The sequence below is a fragment of the Watersipora subatra genome, chromosome 3 (assembly GCF_963576615.1).
Source record: "Watersipora subatra chromosome 3, tzWatSuba1.1, whole genome shotgun sequence".
Taxonomy (NCBI): domain Eukaryota; kingdom Metazoa; phylum Bryozoa; class Gymnolaemata; order Cheilostomatida; family Watersiporidae; genus Watersipora; species Watersipora subatra.
The window spans coordinates 59249771-59274437 of NC_088710.1; the positions used below are offsets into that span (position 1 = coordinate 59249771).

Here is a 24667-nt window from a genome sequence, read left to right on the forward strand (position 1 = left end):
CCCAGGAAAAGTCACAGAAAACACATTTGTGCGAGTAATTTCAATATCTCATTATATTAATGTGAATAGCGCAGCTGTGAGACGAAGAGAGCAGATGAATTGGCGAACTTGTGCGCCATATGTTTGCATAAGTGTATGGTTTGAGCATAGTCCATTGATCTAAAGGTATGTCTGATACAGTTATATACATTCCTATCCAGGTGTCAATGTTGGTTATTCAAAGTTTAGTCTAAATTAAATATTTAGTTGGAAATGTTGATACCTTTTGTACAATAGTAAAACTTAGTAATTTTTGTTAAGTTGTCATTCTATGTCAGTATACAGTGTATATGGTCACACGCTATAAATAGCTCTATATGTCAGTATACAGTGTATATGGTCATACGCTATAAATAGCTCTATGTCAGTATACAGTGTATATGGTCATACGCTATAAATAGCTCTATGTCAATATACAGTGTATACGATCATATGCTATAAATAGCAAATTAAGTTTGAGCATTTTAGTTCTACAATGATGGTTCACTTCAGACAACTAAACTTTGTGTAACGACTGATTGCTATAAAGTTACTAATTCTATTGTATTGTAACTTCTATGAGCAACGGCAAAAAAGATGCTCGTTGAATAAACAAAGGTAGATATTATGGTAACTCGGAGTATGGAGTATAGAAACTCCAGATAAGTTACAGCTAGCTTAAGTAAGTTTGTTTAGTAAAAATGGGCACTCTTAGAGTCAAGCATTGAATGGATGAAAAGAGAAACTGCTGCAGTCTGCACTCAAAAAGCAGACAAATATAACACCGTCCTCTACTTATGATACCATATGATAAACACAGTGGGTCTAGGAGTTTATATTATTCATTGTTGCCATTCTTAGCAATAACAATTTTATAATCATTTCAAGCATATTTGTTGCAATGTTCCAAATATGGCACAAAATTGTAAAAACACACTCTGTAAGAATTAACTAGAGTTCACCTAAAGATAGGAGCAGTATAATAAAAACATTTTTCCTATTTTTCTATATAGCGCTGGGTTTTATAATGTTGAATGTTCTAGAATGTTGATTATGATTTTTGAATTCAGCTAAATAATATAAACATCTGAAACTTTTAAAGCCATCAATTTCAATTTCCAAGATTCCAACATCGCATAGATACACGGTAACTATAGCATAAGAGTGGGATTTTTAAATCAAAAAGCGAACTTATGCTTACTGCTAGTTTGGTTCATTAAAGCTTCCAGAATCTTCTAGAGATTTATTAGCAGCACAGCATTCAAAACCTACTCATAGCACCTCAAAATTCTACAAGTAATTGCTCAATCCATTCTTATTCCTTCGATAGGTTGTTGTCTTCTCACTTCTCTCAAGTTGCCATTTTCATTTGTAGTTTCTTCTTTGCCACCTTCTTGCGCCGAGTACAAGGACCATGGTCTAGTTGGATGTACATCTATTGATTTTATCCAGTTGACAACAGATATATTATTTATGCCCATGAAGTTATCATTAATAATTAATTATATTTGATTGATTTTATCTCTTCACTCATCTCTGTCAATAGATTTGCTCTATTGTTCTCGACCACCCGAAAGGCTCTTACGCATTAGCGATATATATTTAATCGATAGGAGAGCTGAAGGTTGCATAGGAGCTGGCGAGGAAGGCAGTGCTCTGACTGCAGCGAATGGTGAAGGTGGTTGCGAGAGGCGGTTGAGTTCGATGTGTAGAATGAGTGGTGGGCACTGTGCGAGTTTGACTGTGTTCTGTGTGTCTCTCATTCATCTTCTCTCTCTTCTCTTACCTCATCGTTTTATTGCAGCAGACATCAACATGCAGGTAGGTCGGATCGTATCGTTCCATTTAGCTGTTCCTCTGTGGCACCGATATAGTTAGTTCATGCCACTTTTGCTTCCCATTTTTTAGAAAAGTTCACGGTTCCTCCTGGTGCATACGTGCGCAGCGCCGATTATTACTGGTCATTTAATGAGTTCGTGGACAGCGGAACCAATGAGATCTTTCAGAACACTGGAGAGTATAGTTATGGAATGTTCAATGCGAGGTAAGCTTCCCTCAGAAAAAATTTTTGTGTCAGGTTTGTCTGTGTTCTTGACGTATGTAGAAAATAAAATATTACATGAAATTCGAATATGAAATATGTTTGTTGAAAGGTTTTTTTAATTTATATAGGCCAATGAGCTGAGAGAGTGAATAGTGAATAGTTATATAACAGCTTAACTCCTTGACCTTGCGTTCACCCTAGGACATAAAGACTTGTTTCTATTCTTTTATTTAGTGCTAGTCTCATACAGCAGAACAATGACTCTATACTCAATGGCAGCACCTGGTACACCCTTAAGTTTGACAAGCTTAGGAAACAATGCATCACCGTGAGTACCTCTATTAAAACAATGTATTCCCGTAAGTACCTTTTTTAATACAATGCATCTCCATGAAAACCTCTCTTGAAACAATGGGTCCAAGTGAGTAACTCTATGGAAAAAATGTATCACTGTGAGTACTTCTATTTAAACATTGCATCACCGTGAGTAATTCTATTGAAACAATTTTATCACTATGAGTATCTCTATTGAAACAATGAATCATCGTGAGTACTTCTATTGAAACAATGCATCACAGTGAGTACCTCTATTGAATTTAATATATCTCTAAGCAAAGATGCATTGCAATGTATGACCCCGGCCTTATTAGAACAATGTAAACAATCACAAATATTGTTAAATGATAGGAATAACATACAAGAGAGACTGTACAGTATAAGGTTAACCAAACCAGCAATTGGGCGCTGTATTAGAGAATTTATATGTGTAAATGTGTAAGAGACATTATCATTAAAATAAATATCTCTGACTCTATGCAGATACCTGGTTTTGAAAATGTCAACCACAGTTGCATCATCAATCCCAATGACTGCTCCGATGGTTTATCTATGGAAGTTTGGCTGAAGATGCAAAACTCTGATTTTAATTCTGACGAAACACAAACCATCATAGCTGCCGGTGAGTATAAACATCTGTTAAATATATGTGATGCTGTGTACTGACACACGGCAGCCAGACACAAGGTTCTGCATCTTGTGACATAGTGTGACAGCGAATGAAAGTGTAGAACAGACGTTGTATAGAGTATTATGAGACACTATATATTTTCATACCTGACAGCCGGACATGTTACAATATGGTGCTCTATGAGACAGCGTGCTGATTCTGTTCCGAATGATAGAATTATTGAGCCTAAAAAATTGATAAACCATACCATGTTAAATCACGCACTATGTATTGTGGTCCAATGATCCCCTAAAATCACTTGACAGTATGTTCCTCTACGTAATCCATGGCAATATTTATACTCAAAAACTTTAACAGTGTTAGAGTACTTAATATATTTCTGTGAGATTATGTAATAATGCCAAGATGACCTACAGTTCTACAGTTATGGGTCGAGATTAAGAAAGTGTAAAAAATGTGAATTTGTGTGAAAATGTGTTAGGTGAAACCATAGATATATAAAGATATATAAGGTTTATATATCTATGGGTGAAACTTTCCAAAATGGGATCCTGTTATGTGAAACCGTGTTATGCCACACCGTGTTATGAGAAATCATGTTATGTGAGACAGTGTCAGAAATTTCATCATTATTTCAGAAGTGGGTATTTTTCAATTGAGAAATTATGATTATTTTTTGGTGCCAACTTAATTTAACAAGCTAAAACATTGAGACAACTTATATTCTGTGTTGTAGGAAATGCTCAAGGTAAGCCATGCTTTGTAAGACAGTCACAATTATTTCTGGTAAATCTGCAAGTTTCTGACAAATTAGCTTCACGCTCTTATCACCCTTTAGCAAGGATTTTCTCACATAGTTTTTTGCTGTCACTTAACTGTTAATTTGCATGACTGTTGTATATTTTTTGCATATTGAGCTTGCAATTGTTTTTCTTTGGGCAGCGGATATGGCCAGCACATATTTTGTTACATTTGAAAACTTGCTTATCGATATTTAACATGACAGAAGGCGTCAGATCAGACGGTGCAGTTAGCTGGACTTGTGTAAGGTCCTGTTGGGCCATGCTCAAGTAAAACTATCCACCAACAAACACCATGCTGTTACGCAGTCTTTTATTGTGAAAAAACATCGAATTGCAGCTTTCTTGTGGCTGACTAAATCATGCATGCGTATTTGGCTACGGCTAGACAAACAGTTATGATCTCAACCAGTCATTTGATGATGTACATAGATAGGTGTTTGCTCTTTATTATTCAAAGCAATTAATCGATGAATTAACATCTGAAAAGACTCTCTTCAACAACACGGAATGTGGTGTTAACAGATTGTTGTATCTAAACATGGCAGAATTGGATCTTCAAGAAATTTATTACTTTTGCCATCAAATCTCTCTAAGATGATTGGCCAATAAAAGTTGTACATCTAAAATGGTCGCATATATTACTACAAGGTGGCTAGATGTAATATATGTCTAACAACACTTTCTAACGATCTCGAGCATGCTTTATTATTTGTAACCAAATATTTCTAACAAGTATAATTCACTTGCATGCATTGGGTCATTCAATAATGATTCTTTCACTGAGCAGATGCTGGCTTCGGTGGCTTCTTTGTCTACCAAGTTGGACGGAAAATGACGGTGTTGGTGGCTAATGGCTCTTTCTCCTGGCATGTCGAGAAGAACCTGCCAAATGCTATTCAAGCTGGCGACTGGTTTAACCTTGCCTTCCGCTGGAGAATAGACAAGGGAGTGCAGGTAAGTTCTATATAGACTTGATAAGTACCTCAATTTTATGAGCATCTATTTTGTTAAAAATACCATAATCAAGGTATGAACCCAGCAAGTTCTTTTGCCCAATGAATCATTTTACTTTTTTTAAATTCATTTGTATGTCAGATTTTTACTAATCTTTATTTACCTATGACGGCACTTACCTTTTACCATGATGTACTTACCTTTTACCATACTGCACTTACCTTTTACCATACTGTACTTACCTTTTAACATACTGCACTTATCTTTTAACATACTGCACTTACCCTTCGCAAGACCTCATTTATTTACCATTAATGCAGTATTGTCTTTTTTGTAGTTGTTTATCAACAGCGAACTTCAGGAAGAGATCCCATTCGCTGTTCCCATGGAGGAAGCACAAACTCCTGCTGACAACAAAATGTATGTTGGCTGTCGAAACCATGAGCTGACCTTGAAGGACTTTGCTGATTATGAAATGGATGAGCTTGCCTTGTGGAACAAATACATGCCCGACCACAAGATCATTGACTTCACAGGAGCTATAAGTAAGCCCTAGAATAATTTAATAGTTGTCCATTTTACCAGTTTTCTCTCTCACCTTCTCTGTACGAAAAGAATATTATATGCACGTTTGTGTCTGGCTTTGTGTCTGAGGAGAAACAAATTGCTTATCAACCTTATATATCTTATGATCACGGTAAGCTTAGACTTTCGGTCAAGTACTTTTTGAGGCACAGCTTTTTGGCTCAGACATTTTGGTTCCAGACTTTTTAGCATTTTTATTTTTACACTAAAGAAGTTATGTATGCATATATACAGAAAATGGCTAACACAATAATAATAACAAGAAAATGCAAAAAAAAACATTATTTTATATATGAAACTTCATACCTTTTTTTAAATACATTAAAAAATAAATTTTTACATTCACATCGCCAAAATTTGATTGAAGGATTTCGTGAACTACATCTGGCAAACACATAAATGTAGCCATTGTGTACAAATTTTTCTTTGCCACTTTTAAACTTGGTTGAGCTATAAGTATAAGTGACAACAAAATGGATAAATTTTAAACTTGTAACCAGAGCCAAAAAGTCCCATTTCGTAGTTTTGTGAAATGTGGCTAAGGAGTTGTCAGTCCACGCACATTTTTCTCTTACCAGTTCCTAGTACTGACATTGAGCTGACCATCTTCAAATACCAGAGAGAGGTTGAGCAGATTGAGTTGGGCAAGCCAAGTGAAGTAAATATGAACCCTTACTACGAAGCTGCTGATTTCTATGAACCCTGTCACGTTAACAACCCGTCTCTGACACATGCCATTGTTAATACTACCAGAGGCCTTCAGTATGGAATTAAGCTCTCTTTGCTTGAAGTTCCAGAATTGCAGGTCAGAGACTAACTGCGCATGCATTTCACACAAATATCAGAAATGCCCACATGTAATGTGCAATGTAACAGGCTCTATCAAATCTTTATTTGTTTTGCCGTATTCGATAGCAAAGTAACTTTGTTTTCTACTTGAACTGCTGCAGTATGTATATTATGCATCACATGCTATTAATGGATGCTGTATAGCTTATAATTACAGCTATACAGCTAATAGTGATAGCTAACTAGCTAGTAGTGACTGTTATATAGCTAGTAATCATTGTTATATTGCTATTAATGACTGTTATATAGCTAGTGTCGAATGCTATATAGCTAGCAATGACTGTTATATAGCTAGTAGTGATTGCTATCGAGCTAGCTAGTAGTGAATGCTATATTGCTAATAGTGACTGCTATGTAGCTAGGAATGACTGCTATATAGCCAATAATAACAGCTTTCTAGCTAGTAGCAACAGCTATATAGCTTGTAGTGTCTGCTATATAGTTAGTGGTAATTGGTATATAGCCAGCTTTTGGCTGTTACTGGAACGTTTTCACAAAAAATTGTTTTGCCTAGGTGTGTTACCACCTCTAATGACTCGTAGACACTAACAAGGCCTTTATCGGAAAAGGACGGTATCATGTTTTTTTCATCTTTTAGCTTGATCAATCTTCTGGACTCACTAAAATGGAGGATGGAGAGGGTGTAGCTTTTGGCTTCTGGGTTTTGCCTAACATGGCCAGTGATGTCACGCTCAATCTTCTAAGAGGAAGCAATTGGGCTATTGGCATATCAGAGGGTAACATTACAGTAACAGGTAGGTTATACAAGCAAATCCTGTGCTATATGTGTATGCGCACATGTATGCTCGTGTGCGTGTGTGAGGTGAGTGCGTGAGTGGTGAGTGCGTGAGTGAGTGTGTGCCTACATGAGTACATGAGTGTGTGAGTGCGTGAGTGTGTGCCTACATGAGTACATGAGTGTATATGTGCGTGTTAGAGTACATGCATACAAGTGTGAGTTAAATAAAGCTTTCTTAATCAACCAGCTCTGTATGTTTGCTGTTAGTCACCTACCAGACACGAACGATCAATGAAACATGGATTGAGCGGCAGACTGTCTCCCAAGTGATCAGAATGGACATCTGGAGTAACATTGGAGTTTCATGGAAATATTCTGTTGGTCTTGAGCTCTATGTCAATGGTAAAGCTGCCATGAAAACGGCAATAGTAGAAACGGAGGTGAGTTTCTACTAATATTGCTGTAAAACCTGTTGCTGAAGGTGAAGCTACTACTAATGTTCCCATATTACATGGCCAAAGAAAACTGTTTTTCTTTTGTAACAAAACTGTAAAATTGTAGCAATTATGTCTGTCTCCTCTCTGCAGGAAGTACCGAGCATGATTAGTAATCCTGATGAGTTAACGCTACTTGTCTCCATGGAAAATGTTACTATCAGCGATATCATAATATGGAGAAGATACCTGTATAGCTTTGAGGCCTACAGATTCATTGGAATGAGCCGTAAGCCTTTTTCATAGCTCACTCTGTTCCTCAACAGCATTCAGTTTTGACCCTTGTAATAAAAGGAATAATCATGCCTTAAAAATGTGTTCTTTGCAGCGTCTGAAGCGTACCTCAATGAACACGCTGACATGTATTGGTCGACAGATTACTGGGTATCTCTCGACATGGCTGCAACTGAAACAAGGCTACCTCTTTATCAAACCCTTAACAGCTCTGTCACAGCCACACCCAAGGCAAATGCAGAGGTTGGCAATAGATTATGTCATCAATTTTTTTATATCTCAGTTCAATGGCTTTCCTTGTCCCACTTACGGCACTTTCTCTCCTTGCCGATTACTGATTTGTAAGTTAACTTTTTATATTGTTTATCGGTGATTTTCATCTCACACTCTCAACTTTCTGGCTAAAAATCTTGTTGTACGTAGAGTCAAGCCAACAAAGGAAAAGCGATGAAAGTTTCAAGCAGAAATGGTTGGGTGATGCTTGGCCTTATCGACACAAAGGGTGAAGTTTCAGAGAGCACAGGAAGCGAGTTTGCTGGCACCTGTCTCAGTGACCCCAGCTTATGTAATAATGGACTTACGCTTGGTTTTTGGCTCAACATAGGTGAGACCTACATGTATAATCCCTGTAACTATTGAGAAATCTTAATGACTAGTAGGTGTTGTTGTCTCATTTGATTATTTATCAAATGTTGTAAATCAAAACTTTCATAAATAAATGCTCACTAACATACTTTTTTCCTACTTAAAGTCGATCTCCCGGAGAATCGGAAAATCTACAGCATACTGACATCTGGAGAGGAGGACTTGTTGTCTCGAGGCTTCAGTATTACCATGCAGGATAAGAACATTAACATCACTATCGTGGACGGCGTCAACTACTGGAAAGTGTCTGTCGTTGATGGCGTTTACCCAGTCAACAAATGGATGCACCTTGCATTCTCTTGGAGTGTCGATGAGGGATTATGGGTGTTCATAGATGGGGAGCTTTTAGCTGCCAACAAGGAGCCTGTGTACCAATCCCGGCCTTACGATAGATACTCTAGAATTACCCTCGGTCGAGACAACGCCAATAACGTCTTTGGAGGTTTCATCGGTTTTTCATTTCAAGAAATAGCCGTTTACTTCCAGTTCACTGTGACGTATCGGATCAGAGAGATCTTTACTCTTGTCGGTAAGTTATAATTTATAACGACATATTTAACATTGTGTTTGCGCTTTCCATTCATTTTTTAGCCTGAGTTTTGTGTATATTTACAAGCAAATTTTTAGATGTGAATGAAGTTTCTCTAGCACTCAGTTTTCATTCATAAGTATATTAAGCAGCTTCTTGTCTAACTTTATGATGGATTTTTTAATGCGCGAATGATCTGTTGAGCAGATAACTCCCAGTATGAGAAAGCAAACGTGTACTACAACAAAGATTCGTTAATAACAGGAGCCATAAGTGAGTTGCTCTATGCCAAAGAAAACAATCTTCTTCTTGGGCCGATGGGTAAGCACCGCTGTTTTTTCTTGAGACTGTCCAATCTTCAAACGTTCTTTAAGATTACATGAATTCGTGTTATTTTTATTTCACGTTAAACTAATTTTCGCAGGAAATGTTATGGCTTTCAACAACACAATCTCTCTTGGACCAGGTGCTATTATTGTACTTGACTACCTGAGCAGTAGTAGCTGTATTGTCGACCCTAGTGAGTGTACCGAAGGTATTACCGTCTCTGTGTGGACTAGAAATAATCGTTTAATGGAGGTGGAAGAGGACCCAGTTTACCTTCTCTCGTAAGTTACAGTGTTCAGCACAACAGTTACATGAAGTAAAGCTGCTGTAGTTTATTATACTAAATAGAGAATGTTGTCAGCATGATCCAATTGGGCTAAAGATGTGGATAAAGTTGTATCAGCTATAAACCGTCGTCATTTGCTAGTAGCTTGTAGCAAGATGCAACATATATAGCTTCTGTAATTACAGATAAAATGTTTAGTCGCTGAAACTTCTAAATCAGCTTGCAGAGAACGAACTTTATAAAGCCAATAAATGAATGATTTGAGGTAAATATGTGACTTCATGCAGTCATGAGCTTTTAAAAACTTAGTTTTCAACGATGAGTACATTAATATTTGTCCTCCTCTAAAAGGGGTATTAAAAACTACCAATCAAAACCAGGTGCGATTTAGTCTATTATGATGTGCTGTAATTTTATTTTTCATGTTTTTTTTTATTTTTAAAGTGAAGACCTGCGATTCAAACTTACTCTAGTAATAGATAAGCTATTCTCAAACATCCACATCTAATGTTTATGTGTGAGGACAACTCCTCGTATAACTCAAATTTCCTTATACTCTTTGAAAGGCCTTGTAATAATTATTAGTTCTAATTGGTCAGTTCAAGTTATCACTGTTTCACATAATGCAGGATTCGATCGTGAAGAAAAAATAACACACGCTAATGTTGCAAGCAATGATAGCCTCCCAACGTTGAGTATATACTGTTACTTACCAACTGCAGATGTCTCAGTGAAATTTAAATAGAACATGCTCGCTGCGGTGAAACAAGACTTCAAAGGGCAGTGAAGTCTTCCAGTAGTTTAATAACTCCACTATTGCAGGTCACATCAGAAGCCAGAAGAGATCCGGCTAGGAGCTACAAGAGGCTGGACTATCTACTATATAGAGGACAAGTTCATGGTCACTCTTGTCAGTGACAAGGTTTACTCAACGGGCATCAGTGAGCTAGCTAAGGTAATGCTTGTTGATGATAAACTTGCACCAAATTTTAATAAATTTTATCAGAAGGCATGAATATGTTTCTATCATTTGCGATAATTCTTTATGTTTGATGTGATCTGACTGTCAGGATGTCTCAATATTCTAATTTTCAAAACTTGATTGCAGTTAAAACACTGAGCTTGATTGCAGTTAAAACACGGAGAAGAAAAATACATGCCGAAATAACGTTACTGATTGCTATCGTTGCTATTGTTGCTATAGAAACTATAGTTGATATCAGCTATGGCATTCAAGTTGCAGCATTACCCGTCTCTATTCTGTCGATCTCTTCACAAATATATATGTCATAATCTTGCTTTTGCTTGATCTCAGCATTTTAACTGAGATGAAGTTCTGTCGATTTGAATTTTAAACATCCTGGCAGTCAGATCATCCCAAACATCAAAAACAATTGCAAATGATACAAAAATACCGATACTCTCGGATAAAATCTTCTAAAATTTTGTGGAGGTTCATTTTTAATGACAAACTAGATTAGAGCATTTTCGGCCATAAAATTTCCACAATTCTTTGTTTGACATATTGAGCTTTTGTAGAAACTAAAGGCGGAGCGTTGGACAAATATTGCTTTTACCTGGTCATCTTCGACTGGCGTGACAATCATTCTGGACAGCCAGGTAGCCGGCATTCTGAAGAATGGAGAAATCTCAACAGCTTCAGGCGTTAGTGGAAATCCATCCCTTTTAGTCGGTCATCCAGAGAATGGAAATAGTACAAACATTGGAATATTCAACGTGGCAATCTGGGAAAAATACTACTTTGGAAGCAGAGGCTATGAGCTCACTGGACATAGAGGTTAGTCACTCAACAACAAATGATGTCTCTATATTATGGTAATTCTATTATGTAGAATGAGTTGTATCTATGGCTCTGCATTCCTTTACAAACTATGTTAAACTTGTACCCTGGCAGTCTAGTGTGCAGTGAGAGATCATCATATGTAATAACTATGAGTACAATTATTCGGTGATACAGTGGCGCATTTGGTAGTGCGCTTGGTTGGGGATCATAATATCCAGATTCCATTTCCATGCATGGCAACCTATTTCCCTAATGCTCTAAGTGTAACTTTAAACAGGTGGACGAACATGTCTCTTATTATAGTAAATATTATGATGAAGATTTTTGGCTATTCGGTTGGAAATTGTTGCTAAATGCCCGAAATACCATGATCTATTTAGATTAAAACTAGTTTTTAAGGCAGTTTCTGAGCATATTTCATGGCTACAAAAAATTCTCTATAAACTTATATAGCAAAATCTTTGCGTTGTCAGAGCTCTTCCATTCATAGTGAATTTACTGAGAACATTCAACTTGGAGTGGTTTGACTCTAAGAATTTGGGTTTACAGTAGTTGTACTCTCATGTAGAGAGATCATAACTCTCTCCATTTAAGTAAAATTTTGTACTTTTTGTAGAGAGAGTGCATGATTTTATTCAAGTATTGGCCCGTGTCAATACCATTATGTTCTTTTGTAGAGGAGGTCGTATCAAAGTACTCTGCTGCTGATCTCATGTGGTCTTTCGACGGCCCGATTCATCTTATCAATGCGAAGTTTGATGAAATGGTTTTAAGGAAGGAGATTTACGATAGCTCGCTGACTGGTGCTGCCCTTGAGGTAACACGAGATGGCCTCTACAACGCATCACTCGGCAACTACAGGTATGATTGCAACGTTCAGTAGCAGTGATGAAAATGTGTGAAACTCTGTTGGCTACTTTTATAAGGTATTCATTGTGGAAGGATTGTTTATTGCTAGTGTGAACCTAATAATTTGCTTAGACTTATAAATAACACTGCTAGAGACTTATAGATTGTGATGTTCTTGTTAATTTTTGCAAAGAAATTTTAAATAGTGTTAAATTTAATTTAAGTTAAATTACAATTTAAATAGACTTTCACATTATATTTGTGAATTGTAGCTCTGAGTGCATCACAGAGCCAAGTTCTTGCAAGTCCGGATTTCAACTAGGTGCACAATTGAAGCTCGCTCCATATGTTGCTGGTGAAGGAGCTGATAACATTGGCAGCATTCTGCTGCTTGGCTCTCCTGATGCTAGTATGTCTCTTTCACTTATTTAGTGGGTAACAACTATCCTGGTCATTCAAATAGTCAGTCGGCGAGTTGGTTAGTTGAACTATTGTTTTTACAGTAGTTGCAATCTTCTGATGTTTTTGATTTGCAGATTTCGAAGGTTTGGCCATTCAGATGATAGAAGAAGACGGGGGAAATCAAGTTGTGATATTGGTTACTAACAATGAATATGCCTGGAGGAGAGCCTTTGCATCTCCTCTTGATGAATGGTTTGAGCTTGTAATTGGCTGGAATGTTCAAGATGGAATCGCTGCCAAAATTAATAACAAAAAAGTCAGCGGAGCGGTAAGTTTAGTAACATGACTAATGCTGTTTTTTGTCTGTTACTATCTACTCCTGTCTGTTATAATCTACTCCTGTCTGTTATAATCTACTCCTGTCTGTTATAATCTACTCCTGTCTGTTATAATCTACTCCTGTCTGTTACAATCTACTCCTGTCTGTTACAATCTACTCCTGTCTGTTATAATCTACTCCTGTCTGTTACAATCTACTCCTGTCTGTTACAATCTACTCCTGTCTGTTACAATCTACTCCTGTTTGTTATAATCTACTCCTGTCTGTTATAATCTACTCCTGTCTGTTATAATCTACTCCTGTCTGTTATAATCTACTCCTGTCTGTTATAATCTACTCCTGTATGTTATAATCTACTCCTGTATGTTATAATCTACTCCTGTATGTTATAATCTACTCCTGTCTGTTATAATCTACTCCTGTCTGTTATAATCTACTCCTGTATGTTATAATCTACTCCTGTCTGTTATAATCTACTCCTGTCTGTTATAATCTACTCCTGTATGTTATAATCTACTCCTGTATGTTATAATCTACTCCTGTCTGTTATAATCTACTCCTGTCTGTTATAATCTACTCCTGTTTGTTACAATCTACTCCTTTCTGTTACAGCAACAGCGAACCCTCCTCAAATACGGTAGTTCAAAGTTGGTGACCAACAACATAATTCTGGGTGTTGGCTCAGGTGGAGGCACCAACCAGGGAGTTGATGCCGAATACAATGACATCTACGTTATATACAGCAGCAATGTACCTGAGGAACAAGAAGGTAGCTATGAGTTCATGATTTCTATTCATCTAAGCTTTTCACGCTAATCAACAGTCTGCTAAAAATCTCGTACAGTCATACCATCATATGTCAACTTACTTGTGTCTCAAGGCACTGTTTTTTATATAAAATAACTAAATACAAATTAATCTGTTACCATACTAGGCAATACTACATAAAACAGAATATTACGCTAGAAAAAACCTGCTTTTAATTATTGTAATTAGAACGCTTGTGCTACCAAAGTAAAAAATACAATTTAGTTGTTAAAATCTGTAATAAAATGTAACATTACTATGAAAACTTCTGCAAGTTTTTATCTTTGAGACAGACGTAGTGGCTAATGGCGATCTGAAAAAGACTTGACAGCAACACATTCGGTACACTAAACTATTGTGACACTACGTAACAAAAACTTGGAATTTAACTAACATGAATTTAGCTTACTAAATACATACTTAAAGCTGAGTCTTAATCTTTTGCGTACTAAACTTACTTTAATTTTGTCTTCTTAATTTTTTTATCTGTTTTTGGATTCGCTCTTTTTGCCTCTCATGCAATATAATTTTTAGTCGACCGTTTAAAAACTTTTTTCAAACTGATTCAAGAACGACTGAACAATGCTGTTCTCGAAAGCAGCCTCTCGCATACCTGGCGATATAGTGGCTATCAAGAAGTGGCTCGTATGATTGTATCTCAAAGATTACTCGTATCACAAAGAAAAAACTCGCTCACAATTCTGCTCGTATCTCGATTTTCTCCTATGTTGGGGCATTCGCATGTCGAGTTATGACTGTAATCAAAAGCATTTGGTGACAGTGAAAAAACCTTTGCAACTGTCTGATTCAGGTCGATGCTATGACACCACTGCTCTGTACTATCGCCTTGACAAAGGTCAGATATTCACCATGGAGGAGGTCATCTACGCAAAAGACAGGCAGAGTCTCCCTGATAGTGGATTTCTCTTAAAAGATCAGGCATATGTTGAGTTGGACCAGTTTGTCGACCACTGTTTCTCTGACCCATCCTTATGCCCAGAAGGCTTGTCACTGTCTCTCCACATTAAAGTAGAAGGGCTTGTTGCAACCACCGACACTCTTCTCAGGTTGGCATCAGATGTCTTAGCTTTGTTGTATTACTGAATTTCAACCGGCAGTTATACATGTAGTTTAAATGTCTATACACTTGGATTAATACAACTAATATGGTCTCAACTATTATGATCTCAACTAATATGGTCGCAACTAGTATGGTCTCAACTATTATGATCTCAACTAGTATGGTCTCAACTAGTATGGTCTCAACTAATATGGTCTTAACTAATATGGTCTCAACTAGTATGGTCTCAACTATTATTGTCTCAACTATTATGGTCTCAACTAGTATGGTCTCAACTAGTATGGTCTCAACTAATATGGTCTCAACTAATATAGTCTCAATTAGTATGGTCTCAACTATTATGGTCTCAACTAGTATGGTCTCATTATTGTTCTGTTATTCAGAGTAATGTCCAGCTATGAATACATAGCAATACAGGTTTTATGATGTTTTTATTTCGAGTACAATGTTACATAAAAGTTCTTGGCGTTTGTAGCTCTGGTTATCCATTGAGAGGTTACAGACTGCAGATATCTGAATCTGCTAGTGATCCTGGCTCTGTGGAGCTAACTGTAGCAATCAATGATGGCAGTAAAACTTGGCAAACAGCAGCAGAGTTCACTAAAAAGACTTGGACCAGCATAGGCTTTACTTGGAACAAAACTGAAGAAACTGGTCTTTCCCTCTATATAGATGGTGAACTGAGAGGTAGGCAATACACTTTAAGTTTTTTATTAGATACAATTTGTTGCTTTTACTTTAGCCATTTGCGAAGTTTTGAAATTGGAGTTTTAGCAATGTGCTGTAAACATTGCTAATCATGCTTTTATTTTTTTTCCGCTCTCACAACGAAAATGCATGAAAATGAAGAAGCCTGGTCAGCCTATTTGTAAGATTACTCTGCACAAGCTTTGACAGTATATACAGAACTTAATTACATTTTATTGTGTTGAATCATGTAAAGCAGAACTTGCAAATACCTCTATAAAATAAAACAATCCAAGTAAAGAACATAATCTCTAAATAATGTAAACAATACAAAGGAGGACACAACTCCAAGGTATCATAGATCATAACATAGACTCATACAACTCAAGATTTCATACGATTATATAATATGGGGTTGACTGATATACCCAGACTTTGATACACACTCAAGACTGGTCCTTACGGTATCAGTGCTTTTCGACTGTTCAACGTTTCCTGGGTACACTCACTGGCCTTATTTGAGTTTTTGAATCGTACATTATGCTCTGTGACAATCTACAATAATCTTAACATAGAATCATGTCTAGGGTAGAGAGTTGCAGTTATTTCTGCTCTATCACAGTGATCGACATGTCAGTCAGTATCCACTGAACGTAAAAAAGAAAAGAAATACACATAACACAAATACACTACCAATATTGTGGTAATTACAGAAAAAGTGATTGCACCAACTGCCGCTCCTATGGATCCCAAGACTACCCGTCAATCTTTAGTCATCGGCAGAAGTAACCATGACTCAGATATCGATTTCTGCAATGCCATATTTGACGATGTTGCCATCTGGGACTACGACGTAACCAGGGACTTCACCGAGTCAGCGGATATAGGCAACAGACTTCTGGGGCTCAACTGTGAGAGCGACGATGATCTCTGTAAGTGCATTACTGTTATTACTGTTATTACCGTTATTACCGTTATTACGGCAGGCTAAAGCAGCTTAACTTTGAGTGTTACCTGTCCATGCTTAATTTTTAGCTCAAGCTTTCTATGCTCGCTGTACAGTAACAATGATAATTATATTTATATTTGGACATTTCTGTCTACCGGCTTCTCTAAAGGAACCTGTTTGTCCAAATTTGGTAGTATTCTATTATGTTTTGTACGGTTTCACTTGCCTAAACTAGTGCTGTGCTCACTATAGATTTTCAATACAACAGGTGCACACTGGGAGCAGTTTAAATATGTTACAGTGGTGGAGGCAGAAATAGCTGACATTCTCATTGCGACAACTATGAATATAACAGAGGTAGACACTCGACCACCCGGCTGCACATTTTATGATGCAAGCAGTGGTCTGTGCGCTACAGATATTGGAGAGTTTGTTGATGCTGCGAGCAATGTAACAGGTGTGAAGGTCAACAACATACCAGAGGTGTTGATTGAGGTGAGCCACTCTCTCTGCTGTAAAAGCCTTAGTTTCATTATGAGTTTTCAATAGAAATAAGAATATAATGTAGATTTTTGGCAAAAAGTGAGCAACATTTGAAACAGTCTAATGAGCTGGAGTAGATTGCTTGACAGCAAGTTCTGAATATGGTTAGTTGAGAGAGGTTCAACAATTGCATCCATTTATCTAAAATGTTCTATCACTACAACTGATTGAAGCCAGTTTTTTTACACATATCTATATACGTACCGGTATACATAAAGCTACACACATCTATATACGTACCGGTATAAATAAAGCTACACACATCTATATACGTACCGGTATACATAAAGCTACACACATCTATATACATACCAGTATGCATAAAACTACACACATCTATATACGTACCTGTATACATAAAGTTACACACACCTATATACATACCGGTATACATAAAGCTAAATACATGTATATCTATATACGTGCCGGTATACATAAAGCTAAATATATCTATATACGTACCGGTATACATAAAGCTAAATACATGTATATCTATATACGTGCCGGTATACATAAAGCTAAATATATCTATATACGTACCGGTATACATAAAGCTAAATGTATCTATATACGTACCGGTATACATAAAGCTAAATACATGTATATCTATATACGTACCGGTATACATAAAGCTCAGTGTTTGTTTGTTTCTTAGACCAGTTTTAGCGATAAAGTTGTGGGAACAAAAAAAACTACATCACACTCGATTTGAACTCGGAACCTGTAGTTCTGCAATTATGAGTGCCTATCCATTACACTACTTGTCCAACTGGCTAAATTAAGAAATAATTGTGCAAATTATTGGTGCTTAAAGTGCTTGCAAAAATACTATTGGTTACTGCTAGAGTGCATACATCTACTAAAATATCTATACATATACTCCTTATACATGAAGAATCATGTTGTAGATGAATGACCAAACATCAATCTTTATGCTGAACTCAACGGAGCCAACAGAGGAATTCTTGTACGGGTATGTGGATATGTTAGGAGGGCTCAACTCCTTGCCTATGGATACTGAAGTTGACCCCCGGGATGCTCAAGTCTGCATTGATGTAGGTCAACTTACATTTGTCTGAATCCTGAATGTACCTTGACTCTCGGTGATACAAAAAACTCACAAAGTATGCTATCGGTAGATACATTTCTTTCACTTAACTCTCATATAGCCTGTTAATTCTCTTTACAGAGTATCATCTCATCTGTTGCTAACATGTTTGAGGCAAAAATTTGGAAAGATAAATGGAGTAAGAAGAATGAGAATTCAACCAAAGGCTCCCCTTATGTGATGAAAGAAATTGAAGAACTTAGTCTAAAGTTTACATCAAACCTGCTCATCGGTCTCGATAAAGAGGATGATTGCACATCTTTTAAATCAGCCAACCCTGGAATCTGTAAGTTACTTATTTGAGCTCAGAGCTAACTGGATTCATCTCAACATTCAACATACTGAAAATTAATTCTAAAATATTATTGATAAATATTACATTATGTACCAGATAAATTAGTATGCAGTAAGTATAGAGAAAATACGCATCATAACTTACACTAACTTACCTCAAATATAATCCTAACTAGTTACATTTTAATTTTAATTTTACCAACTTTTTAAAATTTACTTACAAAATTGTAATCCTTTGAAAAATATGAATGTCTGTTGTTGTAAATTACTTTTCATGTCGAAAAAAACATTTGCTCAAATTTAGTTTTACGTTGTATGACAAGAAAATTGTACTCAGGTTGATCGTAAGTGGAGGTTCAAGTGTACTCCCTTCGTATACTCCCTTACAGTGTCACTGTGTTTGTTATACCCTCTCTATACACCCATTCCTATGCATACTGTCTGCTAATACGCTACCTAATACATATAATCACTTTCGCTGCTACTGTAAGTAGTTCATTATATGTACTCTCTGTATACACCGGCTTCCAGGGCTACTGTAAGTCTTCTATTATACTCCCTTAAAGCGCTTGCTCTACGGGCTATTGTAAGTCTTCTATTATATTCCCTCAAAACACTTGCTCTACAAGCTACTGTAAGTCTTCTATTATATTCCCTCAAAACACTTGCTCTACAAGCTACTGTAAGTCTTCTATTATATTCCCTCAAAACACTTACTCTCAGTGCTACTGTAAGTCTTCTATTACACCCTCTCAATATGCTCGCTAGCAATATATTTCCTTCCTTGCCTTTCAGTGATGTCATCAGAGAAGAGACGAATGTTCCTGTGTGACAGAGACTATGTGTATCCAAGATATGACAAGCTCGAGGAAACTGATTTGGTTGGATGGGACACGCCCACGGATACCGTTATGATTCCCCCTTCTGCCTGGCCTAAGGAAGAATTTGAAGACGATGCTGTACGTCTTTTTTTTAAAACTATTCATATGCAGATCAGCAAACACAATGTTGTATCTCAAGCTTTATCTTATGCATTGTATTGTATTTTCATGATGAACCTATACAAATTTGAGTAGATATTATCAGAATGTAACGGTATTTTTTATCAATTGTGATTGTTTTTTATGTTTGAAATGATCTGACTGCCAGAATGTTTCAAGATTAAAATTGACATAATTTGATCACGGTTAAAACACTTAGATGAAAAATACGTGCACAATGACATCACTAGTTGCTATCATTGCTATAGTTGATATCAGTTATGGCATTCAAGTTGCAGCGTTATGCGTCTCTACTCTGTTGGTCTCTTTGCAGCTACAGACATAATCGTGAAGAGCTTTTGCTTGATCTGAGTGTTTTAACCACGGTCAAGTTTTGTCGATTTTAATTTTGGAACATTCTGGCAGTCAGATCACTTCAAACATCAAAAACAATCGCAAAGGGTAGAAAAATACTTTCTGTTAAAATTTACTCAAATTTTGTGTATGTTCATGTTTTCAGCATACACTAAATTATATGCTGCATCCTACACTCGGTCGTACATTATACCATACACTGTACAGCACTGTATACCATGCACTATACGCTATGCTATGATGTAATTTGCAGATTGTTTCCGTCTCTGTCTTGCTGTATGATGAAGCTGACTCAGTGCTTCCCACAACTATGTCACTCGGAACCTTTGTTGATCTGGATGCAACAACATCTGCTGACAACCCTGATGATGTCATAGACACCGACTTGGTTTTGCAAGCGACAGTCAATAGTCGAGTTATGTCTATTACAGTAAATCCTTTTGTTAAACCACCACTCCTGGACTGCCTCGTCATCACCATGGAGCATACAGAGGTTAATACAGGTTAGAGCTATGCACAAATGTCCTGGGGTACCATTGAGATAGCTTAAAATCTTCCATGAAATGCAACTTTGAATATATGATTCAGAAATTTTCTTATACGCTTCTCTTCTGAATGACATAACATAATGATTGTTCAAATGATATAACAGAGAGCAAACGGACCCCCTACTGCGCCTTCTGGGACCACACAAACGAAGAGGCAGTTGGTGGCACCTGGTCAGCCGAAGGCTGCGAAGTAACCTCAAGTAATGAGACACACACCGTCTGCTGCTGCTATCACATGACCAGTTTCGCTGTCATGATGGAGCCGCTGTTCATTCCACCAGTAGACACAACACTTCAAACTAAAGCGTATCTGCTATACATTTGCACTGGGATATCCACGGTGTCGTTGCTCATCTTCTGCTTCGTCATCATCTGTAACAAGTGAGTGCAGTTGATAGGTAGTTTTACTAACAACTTTCTCCTTGTAAAGCGTATGTCTACTGTAACTCATACTGTATACATTATATAATGTGGTATGTCCAACTTATACTGTATACACTATATAATGTGGTATGTTCAACTCATACTGTATACACTATATAATGTGGTATGCTCAACTCATTTTGTATACACTATATAATGTGATATGTTCAACTCATACTGTATACACTATATAATGTGCTATGTTCAACACATACTGTATACACTATATAATGTGGTATGTTCAACTCATACTGTATATACTATATAATGTGGTATGTTCAACACATACTGTACACACTATATAATGTGGTATGTTCAACTCATGCTGTATACACTATATAATGTGGTAATGTTCAACTCATACTGTATACACTATATAATGTGGTAATGTTCAACTCATACTGTATATACTATATAATGTGGTATGTTCAACTCATGCTGTATACACTATATAATGTGGTAATGTTCAACTCATACTGTATACACTATATAATGTGGTAATGTTCAACTCATACTGTATATACTATATAATGTGGTATGTTCAACTCATGCTGTATACACTATATAATGTGGTAATGCTCAACTCATACTGTATCTAATATGTTCAATAAGTTCTGTATATACATACACAGTTTATATAATAACGTTATGCTAACATATCATATACAGTGAACTTTGTATATAACGCATTACATGGTCATTCTTGATTTCAGGTCTCTAAGAAGTGAGCGAAATATGGTGCATCTGAATCTATGCATCTCCATGATACTGGCGACCGCCTCCTACCTTGCTGTGCACTTTGTCAAAGAGGACCCAGTCTTTTGCAAGGCCACAGCTATAGCCCAACACTATCTTTTTATGGTTGCATATGCTTGGATACTTGTGGAAGCCCTTTGTCTCTTCTATGCTGTGCTCTATGGTCAGCTCATGGGCAATATGAAATGCTATGCTCCATTGGCCTGGTGTAAGTTGTCCTATCTTAACCTGCTGCTGTTCCATGATAACAATACTCCTATTGTCACACCTGTCTAATACATCACAATTATACTTGTTATGATAGACCATATTTTGTCAATTCGCTACAATATGATCAGCTTTTTTACAGTGATTCCAGTCGGAGTTGTCACACTCTGCCTCATCCTCTACTCTGATAAATACGGCCTGAATGAGAGGTGCTGGCTGACTTATAATGAGTACCTCATAATGGCTATGCTCGGTCCAATCTTCTTCTTTATATTTGTAAGGATTTCCTGTTCACTCTGATAGCGTAGTACCGACTAGCTAGGGTCTTGTTGTGAAATATGCCAAATAAAGAAGGCTATAACAAAGTGCTGCCAGGGATAATATTTTGTATCTGTATATGCTCTTGACAGCTGGATGTCATGGCCTTGCTGATCATCATCTGTAACCTGCCTCAACCAACACTCAAGAAGGAGGACATTCTGAGTGAAGTTCGCTGGGCTGTCTTCTACGCTCTTCTCCTCGTTCCCTATCTTATCTTCACCTGGCTCTTGCCCATGCTTGAGGTTATGAAGGTGGAGCTAACTCCAACATTTGACTATATTTTCATAGCCGCTTTCTCACTACAGGTATGAAGCTTACTGTTATATGCATAAGGTTATATGCATATGTTATATGCACCTTATTTTGTTGATGTTGTACGATTTATTTTCATTTCATATGTGCATCTGGTATTTTATACCATCCGCTCTACCGTGTACAAATCATCACCACTCTCGCATGCTAATAATTGCTTCACCTCATGATTGTCACTAGACAGTGATCTCTTTTCACAAGAAACTAGTGCCTTGGCAGTCTTGGGGGCCGTGAGAGATCATCATGTGTAATAACTATGTACACAATTATTCTCAGATGTGGAAAGGTGGTCGAGTGGGCGGATGGTAGAATGCTTACTTAAGAATTTGAATATTTGGGTTCGATTCCCGTGCAGTGCAATTTTTTTCTCTGCTTCGGACAAACCCACAAGCAGACAAGACTCTTAGTATAATTAGGATTATAACTACACGTATTTGGTTTTAGGGCTTCTTCTGCTTCCTCGTCTTTGGTCTCGGGCAGCGATCAGTAAGAATGGGCTTCATGAGAAAGAAATATCAGCCTGCTTACGGCTCCAGTGCTCTTTTGGGTAAGTACTTGAATCTTTATTAATGTATATTTAAAGCTACACCCACTCGTTATACACTGTTGTTAAAAATAGAATAGGTTTTTTGTAGTGAAGGTTCAAGAGGCAACGATACAACTAAATTGAAGCTGTCATCTATAAATAGCTCAACTGAAGTTAGTCTGTTCTGGTTTCAACTGAGCTCGAAAAATTGGCGGTTTTCTGACAGTTTTCTGTTATGCTGTTGCGTGATTGTGGCATTCTGAATCATGATTAAATGGATTTTAAATAAAAAGGCAGACATGGTTGAACCATTAAGTGTCTCAACTATGGTGGACATTTTGCTGACGAGATTATTGTGGCTATTAAAATAAAAATAGTGTCTAGATGGACAATCTAAACTAGAGAAGAGATGTATAAGATATTTAAGAGGAATTAGTAAACATGAGAACATTGTTTTTTCTGCAATACTTTATTATATAGACAGAAAAGAGAAAATCTTTTTACTTTTCTGAACATTTTGCTAAAGACATTGTAATATTTTTGAAAAACTTTCAGAATTTTTTAGAAGCTATTTAAAAAGTTTTTTTTAAAATGAAATCTCCAAGCAGCTAAATTTAATTAATTCAAAGTAAAATAATTTGTATAGAAATACATTGCATAGATTTGAAAAGTTAATTTACTAAATTTGTTATCTTGCGCAGTTTTCATATTCAAAATACTAATGAATAATTTGGCAGTGGGTTTATGGTTTTTTGCTATAAGCCTCATCGAACTGTATTGGATGTTGTACACTTGATAGCCACTATATGGAAGGAAAACTACTACAAAAGCGTTTTAATGTCAGTGTGGTTCACTCAAAAGTTGTGATATACTTGACAGGAAGAGGCAGTAGTAGAAGCAGCAGCGCCAAAAGTGATCCACTGTTTGTACCAGTAAAACCGCAACCGATGTCTCGCCCTTCCTCTCGATCATCAAAAGACAAAGCGAGTCCGAAACCGCAGCTCAGTGAAACACGGGTTACACCTATAGAAAGACGTCCTTCCACCAGCAGTTCTGAAGATGAAGGCGGATGTATGTTTTCATTTTAGTTATTCTTATAGCAGTTCTAACAGCCCACAGTAACCATTCACTATATCACTGCTAACCTTAATTATCAACATTTTTGCAAGGTTTTCAATGCAATCGTTATATGACATAGACAAGCAACCTCTAACTGGTTTTACATGGCTTTATGAGTAGATGAAAGTGCGTATGTGGTTTCTATTAGTAGGCGATTGCTACTACCACGGTAGTAGTAGTAATCTGCTTGTGCTGGCAATTCTTGTTAATCTTAAAATAGTGAGCTGTAATCTGCCCGACAGACATGGTAATGTTGTTGAATTTATGTTACAGATATACCATAGAGAGAGGACTGGCTGTCACACCTGAGATTATTTCACATGCTGAATTATCTGCTCCATAGATTCACAAGCTAGTCGAACTAACTTGTTTTTGTTTTATATTGATATGTAGCTGTTGTGATGCGTCATGTCTTTCATTTGTACCTGTTGTGATGTGTCATGTCTTTCATTTGTACCTGTTGTGATGTGTCATTTGTACCTGTTGTGATGTGTCACATCTTTATTCCATACCTTTTGTATTGTGTCTAATTTTTAATACCTACCTGTCATAATGTGCCATGTTTTTAGCATATACCTGTTTTGATATCATATTGTTATATACTTTGATACATTCCCAGAAATATTGCACTACTATGTAGGCTAAGACTGAAGCTTATTTCAGCCTACATGCTGTGAAGCCCTAAAATTTATTCTATTTTTACATGTTCAATATAAATAATGTCCAAAAAAAACCATCTATGTAATATCTTTATAAATATAC

At 36.8% G+C, this 24667-nt stretch overlaps 2 protein-coding genes and 1 long non-coding RNA gene across 3 annotated transcripts; all 3 read left to right on the top strand.

The window, feature by feature from the left end:
* The first annotated feature begins 1958 nt into the window (after nucleotides 1–1958).
* LOC137389600 (uncharacterized) lies at nucleotides 1959–2992 on the top strand. The gene is made up of 3 exons (XR_010978073.1): nucleotides 1959–2062; nucleotides 2297–2390; nucleotides 2882–2992. It is a non-coding gene; the product is annotated as an uncharacterized lncRNA (long non-coding RNA).
* Nucleotides 2993–4663: 1671 nt separating this feature from the next.
* On the top strand, nucleotides 4664–5342 carry LOC137390799 (uncharacterized). The gene is made up of 2 exons (XM_068077116.1): nucleotides 4664–4786; nucleotides 5124–5342. The coding sequence occupies exons 1-2, from the start codon at nucleotides 4664–4666 to the stop codon at nucleotides 5340–5342; spliced, it is 342 nt and encodes a 113-aa protein (XP_067933217.1).
* Nucleotides 5343–7632: 2290 nt separating this feature from the next.
* Nucleotides 7633–24581, top strand: LOC137391152 (uncharacterized). Its single transcript, XM_068077522.1, has 27 exons — nucleotides 7633–7682; nucleotides 7782–7930; nucleotides 8111–8291; nucleotides 8439–8861; nucleotides 9069–9182; nucleotides 9286–9469; nucleotides 10297–10438; nucleotides 11023–11272; nucleotides 11956–12139; nucleotides 12400–12536; nucleotides 12664–12857; nucleotides 13482–13638; nucleotides 14488–14743; nucleotides 15233–15444; nucleotides 16158–16376; nucleotides 16695–16888; nucleotides 17845–17991; nucleotides 18126–18330; nucleotides 19134–19297; nucleotides 19947–20196; nucleotides 20346–20622; nucleotides 21378–21628; nucleotides 21770–21903; nucleotides 22038–22253; nucleotides 22705–22807; nucleotides 23666–23857; nucleotides 24179–24581. Exons 1-27 carry the CDS (start codon nucleotides 7676–7678, stop codon nucleotides 24187–24189), a joined length of 4953 nt encoding a protein of 1650 aa, XP_067933623.1. The 5' UTR covers nucleotides 7633–7675; the 3' UTR covers nucleotides 24190–24581.
* The last annotated feature ends 86 nt before the right edge of the window (nucleotides 24582–24667 follow it).